Here is an 11,974-nt window from a genome sequence, read left to right as displayed (position 1 = left end):
AAATAATATTATTAAAAATATAGATAAATTCGGATAAGTTTGTGAGTTTTCAAACCGAATATTCTACTATTCGAGCTTGACTCGAAAAGCTATTCAAGTTACTGGAGCTCAATTCGAGTTTGATAATAACCGAACCAAGTCGAGCTCGAGTTGCTCGTGGGCAGTTCAATTTGTTTGCACCCATGAACAGGACTTAGCTCTAATAATCTCTTTCTCTCTCTCTTTTCTTTCTTTATTTATTTTTGTTTTCCAGATCTTCTCTTTAAAAGTTAAATTACGTTGTTATAGAAGGCCCGTAGGTGATCCTTACTTCATGAACACGGCTACGTTTGAAAGCCCATAATGCATAAGAGCCCAACCCGGGACATATAACGAAACCCTAGCCCTTGTCCGTCGATCCTTCCCTCATTTCTGTTTCCCAAAACCCTAACCCTAGCAAAGAGGAGCCGCCATGCCGCCCAAGTTCGATCCGTCGCAGGTCGTCGACGTCTACGTCCGCGTCACCGGCGGTGAGGTCGGCGCGGCGAGCTCCCTGGCCCCTAAGATCGGTCCCCTGGGTCTCTCCCCCAAGAAGGTCGGTGAGGACATCGCCAAGGAGACGGCCAAGGATTGGAAGGGCCTCCGCGTCACCGTCAAGCTCACCGTCCAGAACCGCCAGGCCAAGGTGTCGGTGGTGCCCTCCGCCGCCGCCCTGGTGATCAAGGCCCTCAAGGAGCCGGAGCGCGACCGCAAGAAGACTAAGAACATCAAGCACAACGGCAACATCTCCCTCGACGACGTGATCGAGATCGCCCGGGTGATGCGGCCGAGATCCATGGCCAAGGACCTTGCCGGCACCGTCAAGGAAATACTGGGCACCTGCGTCTCCGTCGGCTGCACCGTCGACGGCAAGGACCCCAAGGACCTCCAGCAGGAGATCACCGACGGCGACGTCGAGATCCCCTCCGAGTGAAAAACGGCCTCGCCTGAGCGTCGCTAGGGTTCGTCATTTCGTCTGCTCTGTCTTAATTTGCCCGCTATATTTCGATCATCGGAATTCTTTCTTTTTGTTTGAAGGGTTTTTGATATCTATCTCGAGCAATGTGAACTGGAAGGTAAGGATATAATTGCTTGGTTTCTAGATTGAAGACCTTCTCTCGTTTGATATGAATTCTTTGCTGCCTTGGATTGTTGGTTTGGATGCTACAACTAGTTTTGTTTGTGATCTGGTTATGTTTTGTCTTCTATATGGTCACCAGTCATGCCTCTGTTTCTTGTTACGTTCGATTGCAACTTTGGGGAGCGACCGTAACGAATTGGATTTTTTTAGGAGTTATGTAGGACAGTGATACCCGATTTTAGGAAGGCTCTAACATGGTCTCTAAGAAGCGTATTCTATGCAATTAGGATTTTCATGCTTTTGGGTATTGGACATTGAGTGGTTAAACATGTTATTGCATTGATGATTGGTTAAGAAATTAGGGACTATGATTCAGTTGATCAAAGTATATGATGGCCATTAGATCTAAAATGTAGACTTGAGGTCTTCAATTTATGTAGTGTTCTCGAAACAGTTCTTGTAATGTCAAAGTCGTTGTAATGCTTTTCTTCTTTCACTACTACGCAGCTTTGACCGGCGTCTAGCTAAGATCTTCTTTGTAACATCGTTTTATATCTTTACGGCCTTGGCTTTTTCCTGTATTTTGATGCTGTCATGTAAATGCAAGTTCTTGTAGTGTACTCTATTCTAGCAGCACATCCATCAAAGTGTTCCTTTTTTTCCCTTCCCCCATGTTCCCCTTTCTCCTCTTAGCTCATCTTTATGCTTCTTTGCCCTCTTCCGCCCATTGTTTTGTTGCTTGTTTTCCATTGCATGAAACAATGTAGTTTTATTTATGTTTTACAAATGTTTTCATTCAGGTCTTAAAGATGTCAGTAATTCAGTGAAGTCTACTTAAGCCTCTCTATTATCCTGACTGATTTGGTCTATAGCATTCACATCTGACTTTTCACCTCTCATGTTTCGTAGTTCTAACTATGTTACAATCTCAAGCTATTCCTGCTGAAGTTGTTTCACACAGTGTAGTAAATTTTGGTCTTACTAGTTTTCGAACCGTTGTCTATATAACTTCTCCTGTTGACTCTATTTAGATTTGCTCTCCCTCCTACTCTTCCCCACAAACCAGTTAGGCTATGTGTTTTTTTGGTTCTCCTGGGATCAGTTTGGATAGGTCAGCTGATCTCTGAATAAGTAGTATCACCTGCTTGTGATTAGTCTTTATCCTTTTTTGGCATGCAATGGTGTGGATAGGTATCATTGGATAAATTTGACTGTCTTTTGAGTGCAATGAGTAAGCTCATCTCCTTTTCAAGTTCTGACCCACCCATCTGACTCAGAAGTCTGCAAGAAAGGGATTTGGTTCTCAGCCTATCCTTGTGAGAGAGGAATGGCACAATAGTGATCTCATGTGCAAAGGAATCTGAGACAGTGAAGTTGAGTAGTAGGGCTAGAACTGGGCTTGGGCTGGCCTGATTTAGGGTCGGGCTTTGGACTAGGCCCGAAAGAGTTCAGACTGAGTTTGGATCTAATTATATGGCTCGTTTGTCTTTTAGACCAGACTCGGATATACCTATGGCCTGGCCCAAACGAACTTGAGCCTGATCCCGAAGTCCAGTCCGATCAAGAGCTCGAATTGCTTAATAATCGACGAGCTCCTTGAATCCTCCTAGGTTTTGCATCCCTCCTCCGAGTTCCTAATCTCTCTTCCCTTTGAGCTCCAATCTCATCTCCCATGGTGGCGGCCGCAACAGCAGTCCTCGGGGCTGGCAGCTGTAGGGTCGGGGTGTCGACGCGAGACCATGATGTTTGAGACAAGCCCTGGGGTGGAGGCCATCACGAGCTTCAACTAGATGGGGATCTGCGACAACCTCCTCCGAGGGATTTACGCCTATGGCTTCGAGAAACCCTCCGCCATTCAGTAGCGGGCCATGAGCATAGTCTGGTATAGGAAAGACATCCACGATCGCCCTTTTATCTGTTAGATGGTTGACACCACCTAGAGAGAGTACGATCTAGAGTGCTAAGGGCGTCGACGCTTGGGGGTGGAGGGGGACCGAGGGCGGAGGAGCTGCTAGTAGTGGGACGCGAAGGAGCTGCTGGTGGTGCTGGGGCTGGGGGGGGGGGGGATGGGTGCGGAGAAGCCGTAGGCAGCGGGAGGCTGAAAATTTGATTGGGCTGGCCCAATTGGGCTTGGGCTTAGGTCGGACTGGGGCCTGAGTTTTTCGGAAGCTTTGGGATCTAAGCCCAGTCCGAAGCGAAAAAAAAGTTTTAGACTGTGCTCGGCCAGGAGTGTGGCCCTGCCTGGCCCACTTCCAACCCTAGGACTGAGCAGCATATGTGGCACCTCCAGAAAGCATGCATTATAATTGAACAGGGCTTATACGTAAGGTGGTTCAGACAGCTGCCAATGTAGGTATCAGTCTCAGCTGGTGGGGGAATAGGCCTGAAAATATAGGAAGTTTAATGCAAACGTATGGGTTCAAGCTGTTCCTGGAAAAATAGTTTAAAGTCACAAAAATCCATTTTCAAGTTGTTATATGGGACTTTTGATGTTGACTCAAAGGTCTGTAAACTGAAGGTAGCATGAAGATTAATCTGGGTTTATGGAGGTGAGATTCACGATCGTTTCATATTGACAATGCATTGCAGTTTGGAGATTGATACATCAATACAGTGTAGAATCTAGTAATCATGAGATTACCTTTTTTATATTTCTTCTCTCTGGCATTTTGAAGTGCTGGCTGACTTTGTTGCATCTCTCATTTTTTCATATTGAATTGTGGGCTGCGTTGAGCAATGAAATGTCAAGAAATTCTTATGGAATGATGAAGTGATTTAAGCTTGCACCTGGGCTTGGTTTTCATGTTTCGAAAACACAGTTCTGCAGTTTCTACTGGGGGCAGAAAAGAGTAAGCATGCTGAAATTCGGGAGCAGCTAAGTTATGTTGGGAGAAAATATTGGCTCCAATTCTCACTTGATTTTGATGGTTGAGTTCATTTTGGTCATTTTATCTGCCGCGATGGTTATGCTGTCATATATTGTTCAATTAATTTGGCTATGGCTTTGTGAGTCCTCATTCACAAGCTTTAGTGTTCACGATTACCTCATTTCATCCACGTCCTATCCCTTTTTGTCCGCTAAGTTTGTTACTTATTCTGGATCCAATTGCCGGTGTCAAATTCTGATGGATCTTTCCTCATGACCATCACTCTGCGTGAGAGAAAAATGATGGTAGAGGATAGATAGCATCTTGTTCAACTGAGTCTATGATGTCGCTTTCTTTCACATTTAGAGCGATAACTGGTGGTTCGTGCATTTCTGCATGCTCTGGAAGTTTTCCTCGTTTTGAAATTATTAGCACCACCGTGCTCTAAATTTTGCTAGGTTGGGTATTCCGAAACGTGTACTGAATTGGTTGCCTTACTGATCAGAACCTCATTCAGCCATCCTTGCATCCTATGGCCTCTGAATATACAGAGTACAAATTCTTTTTATTGTATCCTTCTTTTTTTCTTCCTAGTTTTTTTTTTTTTTTCGGGGTACAAATGGTGCTTACACCAATCCAGCGCGGGGACATCCCAAAAGAACAAAAAAAAACAAAATATCTTACAAAATTCATGGACAAGTCTAATCTTGGTGTCAAGTCTAATGATCAGTGTGTCCAGTCACATAGGAGGCGATCTAATCAGCGGTACTGTTCGTCTTCTGAATAGGGTTGGAAGTGGGTTCAGATCAATCCGAGGTCCATCGAGTCGGGCCGCTTTCGGATCGGGCTTGGCTTGAAACCATCCAGGCCGGACTCGGGCTAATAAAATAGGGTCCATTTTAATTTCGGGTCGACCTCGGGCGGTTCACCATCTCCTTATCTCTATAATAGCTTGGGCAAGTCGGAGGGAGGTTTATGCCCCCAGCTCACAGCACCATTCTGGCTGGAAGTCGGCATCAAGCTATCTTTCAGAAGAAGATATGCACCCTTCGATGGACACGAAGTTTCCAGATCCGCATCCCATCCATTATCCTCCCTTCCCCCCCCCCCCCCCCCCAAGCCCAAATCGACCATTATTATTCGTCCCCGTTTTCCTTTTACTAGAGGCGATTGTCTTCTTATTCAAGGAACGTGGTCCTCCCCCGTTGCTGTCAAAATATATGCTAATTCGGCCAGTTCCAGTGCTCTACTGAATCTTATGTTCTTTTCTAGATGTGTCCGGAGACGCACACACCAGTGGAAAGATCTTATGGCAAAAGTCCTTCGTGTTCATCTCTTGACACTAACGGCGTCCGTTGCCCTCAGCCTATGTTGATGTATTAATTGAAAACTCGGCCAATCTCGTTGCTTTGACTTACACGGCCACGCAGCATTAATTGACTCCATTTCATATGCCAACACGATACTGATGCATTCTTGCATTTTTTTTTTTTTTGAGATTTTATTCCACATATTTTTTTCAACCGGAAGATATATGCTCTCAAGTGGTTCGAATCTATTTCTTCTACCAAGTGGGAACTTAATTTTTCAGTCTGCCTGCTATATATGGTGGGTTTTGAGATTGAGTTGGCAACAGTTCCTGCAATGCATCAGTTGATTTGCGTTGACAAATACAACACTAAAAGCCTGCTGTGCATGATGGATGAGCCTGGATCGACCTGAATTGTATACATTAACGGTAGCTAGAGATATTAGTTGAAGGTGCTAAAAAAAATAAAGACTTGTATACATTGAAAAAAATTGCATATCTTCGGCTCCGATCAACTGGGTCTATATTTTTATGTTGCATATACCCTTTCCAACCAGGGGGCTTGTAGGTTGTGGAAAATGTTTCAAGATGCTTGTTGTGCATACATTAAGTTTATTATATCCATAATTATTAATTTAGAAAGCAACTCCATAATTAACCAAGTCTCTATATTTGATAATAAATTTTATAAATTGCACCAATCTCCCCTTGCCACATGGTAGGAAAACTACTATTGTGCATATAACATGAGCTCCTTAGCATTGCTTACGGTTTGTACTTCAAGTTTTGAGAGGGGGCGGCAAACGTCCGCGGGCTTTCCTATTAAATTTCTGTTCATGCTATGTAGCATAATGATTAAGAATGATAGATAAACATTGAAATTATCGTCCAAATCAGGTGAGGGGTCCCAATCCAGTGATAGTGGTGTGGCATGGGTCTAGGACGTTGAGTAATTGCTTTAACTCGTCTAGGGCATCAAGCCGCAGCAAGTGCTTATTAGAATCAGAGAGGGATAGAGATAATGTACTCGATGGTGTCTTAAGAGTGATAATAAACGAAATAGAAAGAGGAAGGCAATTAAGAAGGAGACGAAACTGCAATTCCTTTCTAGTAGACAATCTCAGTGCTAAATGGACCCGTCAACCGATAAATTTCAATGTTGCTCTTTTATTTCTGAGTTAGACTATGGTTATTGGATTCGACCTAACCTAAGCTTGCACCTTTGCGTCTTTGCTGTGTAGGCTGGGCTTTGATGTGATAGGAACCGATCAAGATTGTTGCCACTGCCCCTCTTTTCGATGAGCGACCGCACGATTTAGCTTCGCACACTGGCATTAATTCTGTAACAAAAGCTGATGGATGGCCTTGATCATTCTATCAAACTATTTTTCTTTTGTAAGTTATTCACAGAACCGCACCAGCCGGGAACAGAATCCAAGTCTGTACCGCACCACCACCGGTTCTTGGATTACATTCATCGGATCGCTCGGCTTCAAGGTTCGTGCATCGATAACTTAATCGTATGATCCATAAGGTATCATGTATGGCGCACGAGTTTTAATACCTCTGACATTATTTTTACTGAAAAAATTTAAAAAAAAAACTTTTGTCATTGGATGTGACCTTTTTAGTGTTTTTCCAACCATCACCGAGGAGCGTGATGAGTAGGGGCGTGGCGCCTCCACCGACCTTGGAAAGCGACCGCTGCCGTGGTGGCCCACGGTCTCGATCAGCAAGAAGGCAAAATTCCAATTAGCTTTTCGCAAAGTCCACAGAGTCGAGAGTCTTCCTTCCCACCGCCAGGCCACCCTGGGCCACTCGCATAATGTATTTGGAAGCTCTTGTTTGAAACAAGTGGGCTATGTTCTCCCGCGTGGCGGGTTCTAAATGACACGAGCACCACGCCGTCCCACCGGGGGAAAAGTTCCTACGCAACTGCTTCCACGTTCTTCGACAGAGAAAGATGGATAGCTGACGTGAAGCGAACATGTGACAATGGTTTGGGTTGCGCCTGATGCATGGGATGGAGTGGATTCATGTCTTAGTGGAACATCGAAGAAGAGAGAATAATGGAGCTTGATTTGGACCCTTAAACATATGGTGTCCAACAATGTAGTGTCCAACAATGGCCAGCTGTTGGCTAGGATGAGCTCGCTCATTCAATATTTCCCGGTGAATTTTTACCACTGCTAGATCTCTACATTTTGCAGCAAAATCGTCTGCCAGTATTCTTAATTAAGCATGGAGATCTAGCAGTGAAATCCTTCATATTGAAGCGATCGGCATCTCATCACTTTATGACGGAGTTCTAGCTAGGATATATGAATTGAGCTAGATATTTCAAGTGCTTATATAGGATAACTGGGATTGAATTTTCTGATGAGTTAAAAGAATTAATGCAGTGAGATGTTGTTATCTTTGTGGCCTAGTAGGAATTCGCCATGCGTCGGCAATCGTCCATGATAAATATTAATTTCCATTTAGTCCCGTGACTGGAAGGCGGTGAAAGCACCAGTCTAGAGCAAACGTGTGGATGCGCCTTCAGTCTCTTGCATCTTGTATTTGGAATCGGTTTTAATTAGTGGTTCATGGCGCATGTGCATCGACTCTCGAAGATCATGTTAATGGTCCAAAACAAATGTTATGTTCAAGTCGTATAGAGAAAGACCCCTCGAACCATCTGTGATAAATTTACTGGATCCTTTTGCCTTTATCTTGAAAATTAGACATAGTAAAACACTAGCACGCCATTCAAACCAGGTGAAGAGCTCCGGTCCTTTCGAGTCCAAAATGGGCCATTTCAGCAAAAACCAGAACAATGAAACTAATTCTCTTTTCTGCAGAAAACAAAAGCCACTGGAATTTTCCCCGAATTATGATCGATTCATTCAAAACTAACCAAACTGATCCAATTCTTTCTTTAATATATATATATATATATATATATATATATGGATATTGACAGTTATAACTATGGGGAAACAGCGTTCGACATTTCACAAATTTGCTGCGTGGCTGGCCTCCAAAGAGAACTAGGGGGTGTTTGGTTCGCTAAAGTGACGAGGGATTAGTCGGTCTGGGACGGCAAGTTGTGGCCCCCACTTGCACACCCTCGACACCCTAATCGTATCACCCCCACTCTCCGACCCCCTATAAATCCCCCGGCTCTGCTCACTCTTGAGTCTTCACCCACTCAAATTACTCCGGTAGCCATTTTTCTGTCTATGATCTGATTTCGATCTGAAAAAACTTTTAGCTGCCGGGGAGGATATATAGGTCGATATAGATGAGGAAGGACATGGAGGCTGGGGCTGAGTTCACGGCGAAGGACTACACGGACCCGCCGCCGGCGCCGCTGGTCGACGCGGAGGAGCTGACCAAGTGGTCGCTGTACCGGGCGGTGATCGCGGAGTTCATAGCGACGCTGCTGTTCCTCTACATCACGGTGGCGACGGTGATCGGGTACAAGCACCAGTCCGATCCCAACGTAAGCGGACCCGATGCGGCCTGCAACGGTGTCGGGATCCTTGGCATCGCCTGGGCTTTCGGCGGGATGATCTTCGTCCTCGTCTACTGCACCGCCGGCATCTCCGGTGGGTGTCGCTCTCACCCTTCAACAAAACATTTTTACAGGATTCTTTAGTTCACAAATGAAACGAAATTAATGGAAGAAAATAAGATGTTTCCCCCGTTCACGCTAAATCTTATATATCTGGCCCATCCCCGCATATGGTTGCACGCCTTATAACTGTGGATACATGTGCTTCTGTGCACGCTTGCAGGCGGTCACATAAACCCGGCGGTGACGTTCGGGCTGCTCCTGGCTCGCAAGGTCTCCCTGATCCGAGCCCTCCTCTACATGATTGCCCAGTGCCTGGGAGCCATCTGCGGCGTGGGCCTCGTCAAGGCCTTCCAGAAGGCCTACTACAATCGCTACGGCGGCGGCGTCAACGAGCTCAGCTCTGGCTACTCCAAGGGAACGGGACTCGCCGCAGAGATCATCGGCACCTTCGTCCTCGTCTACACCGTCTTCTCCGCCACCGACCCCAAGCGCAGCGCCCGCGACTCCCACGTCCCGGTAATTCTAAGCCCCTTTTTTACCCCCGGATTTCATATTTCTTGTCCATTACCATTTACCATGCGTCGCTATTTCGGGGGACTGGTTAAGTCAACAAAAACAATTGACTGAAATTTCAGTTTAGTCTGCAAGTGGGTCCGAGTTAGGTCCGGTCTAGCTCGTGCCGAGTATGTCACGGCCAAAATTTCAAGTCTAAGATTTAGACCCACAACACTAGGGTCTCTCTCATGTCTAGTTTGGGTCTAACTGTTTAGAGCTGGACTATCAGACTTTAGACCTGGTTCCGTTAGATTTGGTCCAATTTCTTTTCAGAGGATCCATATCCAGCCTCATTGCAGGCCGCGGAGCGTACGAGTAGTCAAAGTCAGGTTCACTCATTCCCCTCTTTTACGCTCCGCAAAAGAAAAACACCGACGGAATCGGAAAAATGAATATATATATATATATATATATATATATATCCTAACCTGGTTGCACCTTTTGAATTGGTACCATGCGCGTAAAATCAATTTTCATGCCAGCAATACGTGTTGTTCATAGATGAGAAAGATCGATGGGCCCCAGTCGCAATGCTACACATGGATAGATGTGGATACCCCTCACTTGAAATTTTGTGGATGCGTGGTATTGATAGCTTTGTCCTGCCTGAGAGATCTGACCCGTGAGTATGTTATACTTGACGGGTGCGCAGATTTGGTCTTCGTATTTTAATTGCTCTGTTTAAAGTCTTGGGGAGTTCGTACTTGTTGAGCTACTTCTTTACCGTATTGAACACATCTTGCTATATAACAAGCCAAAGAATTGATGCAGCAAGCAAAGTTAATCACGGAGAAGTATTTCAACAGTTTTTCTTTCACTTGCCGTGCGCAACACAAATAAGATGGCATTGGCACAGCCTATGTTGCCTTGAATATAAAGTATTTCGAAATTTCGCTGTTCATATTGGTAACGTCGTAGAATGTTACAGTTATCTTGACGATGATCCTTCATTTTTGACAAATTAAATTATTATTATATATGAATTGTTCTTAGCTTATACCACAATAATATTTTTGGATGTCTTTTGTGATATCTGTTGATTTCCAATATCTATCCAGGTTTTAGCTCCACTTCCAATTGGCTTTGCGGTATTCATGGTCCATCTGGCCACGATCCCGATCACCGGCACCGGCATTAACCCTGCCAGGAGTTTGGGACCTGCCGTAATCTACAATAATGACAAGGCTTGGGATGACCAGGTACGGTTGCTACGGGGGCATTGCCTGCGTAATCTTTAATGTGTCATCTTTTATGAACATTAGGTAGCCATTCTGAGCTTGGCAGGTGATTTGGGTGGAAGTGTTGGGATGTTAACAATGATGTGCACGATGATATGTAGTTATTGACTGAGCAATTTGTCTGCACCACGATCATTTCTATTTCTTTCCAGTATGGTCTACATAGCCAGATGCAGCCATCCCAGAAACAGGACTCCGCCTTCTATTCTATCCATACGCCATCTTGCAATAAAACACCAGTTCATGCTAAAAATTGAGTCCATCCTGGTACCAAGATCCGCAATCCTGGCAACCTTCACACTTTGACTATGTAGGCTCATTCAACATCCCTAGGTAGCCGAATCATTTCATTCTTTTTCTCCCAGGATCCCAAACAAGCTTCGCATGCCTCTTTTGCCATGCATCACCTTTTCTCTAGAGATCAAATTGCAGTTGTTGAAAGAAATCTCCAAACCCTATAGATTAATAGACAATTGGAGTTTGCCAGATGGACATAAAAGATCATTCAATCAACAAGCCAATCAGTTTACTTGGCCTGGTTGTTTATTAATTTTCAATACAATTAAAGCCATCCGGCCGGAGAAGCAGCTGAAGCTTATTGGATTTATTTATTTATTTTATTTTATTTTGTGCATTGCAGTGGATCTTCTGGGTGGGTCCTTTCATTGGGGCCGCCATAGCCGCAGCTTATCATCAGTATATCCTCAGAGCTGGCGCTATCAAGGCTCTTGGGTCTTTTAGAAGCAATGCTTGATCCTGAATTCTGTTGTTGTCCAGCTGTAGTGGTCAATGAAGGAATAAAGAAGAGTCGCAATGCATATCGAGTGGAATTTTGATGGGGCCGCACCATTTCAGTATTTTTTTTTTGGCTTATCAATTGTGCAAATCAACAAGGAGGCATCTTTTTTCCATTGCCCCTGCATGCGTTTGTTGAGTATCTCCACCTGATCGTCTATTCAGTCCTGGTCTTCATGCAATTAATGTAAGAAATATGTTCGGTTTGCTTCCTTGCCATATGAGAGCACATTTCCATGGATGCATGCATCTTTGCCAACCGTTTAATTTGTAGATTCTGAGAATTAATGTGCTTTGGGTTGAGTTGATTGTGAGAAGTTTGTGGTTATGCAAGTCTCACGGGGGCCGGGCCGGGCATCATTGGGGACACCTGTTCCGGTCCTGATCTAGTTAGAACCCATCCTGATACACGCTAACGTATCAGTGGAGTTTATTTATTTATTTGATCAGTTCTGTTTTAATGAAGATAAAGGTCTTCGATAAAAATGGTAATTAGATTTTTATGCGTTTGTTAGGATGATTCTTCATCTTCCATGGGTGAGGCATGTT

General features: G+C 44.6%; 2 protein-coding genes across 3 annotated transcripts; both read left to right on the top strand.

Moving 5' to 3' along the window:
- Positions 1 to 381: 381 nt before the first annotated feature.
- On the top strand, positions 382 to 1,150 carry LOC105044285 (large ribosomal subunit protein uL11). The gene has a single exon (XM_010922106.4). The coding sequence runs from the start codon at positions 452 to 454 to the stop codon at positions 950 to 952; it is 501 nt and encodes a 166-aa protein (XP_010920408.1). The 5' UTR covers positions 382 to 451; the 3' UTR covers positions 953 to 1,150.
- A 7,133-nt stretch (positions 1,151 to 8,283) lies between these two features.
- Positions 8,284 to 11,644, top strand: LOC105044283 (aquaporin PIP2-4). Of its 2 annotated transcripts, XM_010922103.4 has the most exons (4): positions 8,284 to 8,868; positions 9,058 to 9,353; positions 10,451 to 10,591; positions 11,271 to 11,644. In XM_010922103.4, exons 1-4 carry the CDS (start codon positions 8,562 to 8,564, stop codon positions 11,382 to 11,384), a joined length of 858 nt encoding a protein of 285 aa, XP_010920405.2. In that variant the 5' UTR covers positions 8,284 to 8,561; the 3' UTR covers positions 11,385 to 11,644. The 2 variants fall into 2 exon arrangements, with proteins under 2 accessions (XP_010920405.2, XP_010920406.2); XM_010922104.4 differs by lacking the exon at positions 10,451 to 10,591 and having other exon boundaries at positions 8,457 to 8,868.
- The last annotated feature ends 330 nt before the right edge of the window (positions 11,645 to 11,974 follow it).

Source organism: Elaeis guineensis, chromosome 4 (assembly GCF_000442705.2).
Source record: "Elaeis guineensis isolate ETL-2024a chromosome 4, EG11, whole genome shotgun sequence".
NCBI lineage: Eukaryota > Viridiplantae > Streptophyta > Magnoliopsida > Arecales > Arecaceae > Elaeis > Elaeis guineensis.
Note: the sequence above shows the minus strand (reverse complement) of the source record. Positions and strands in the feature narration are given on the sequence as shown.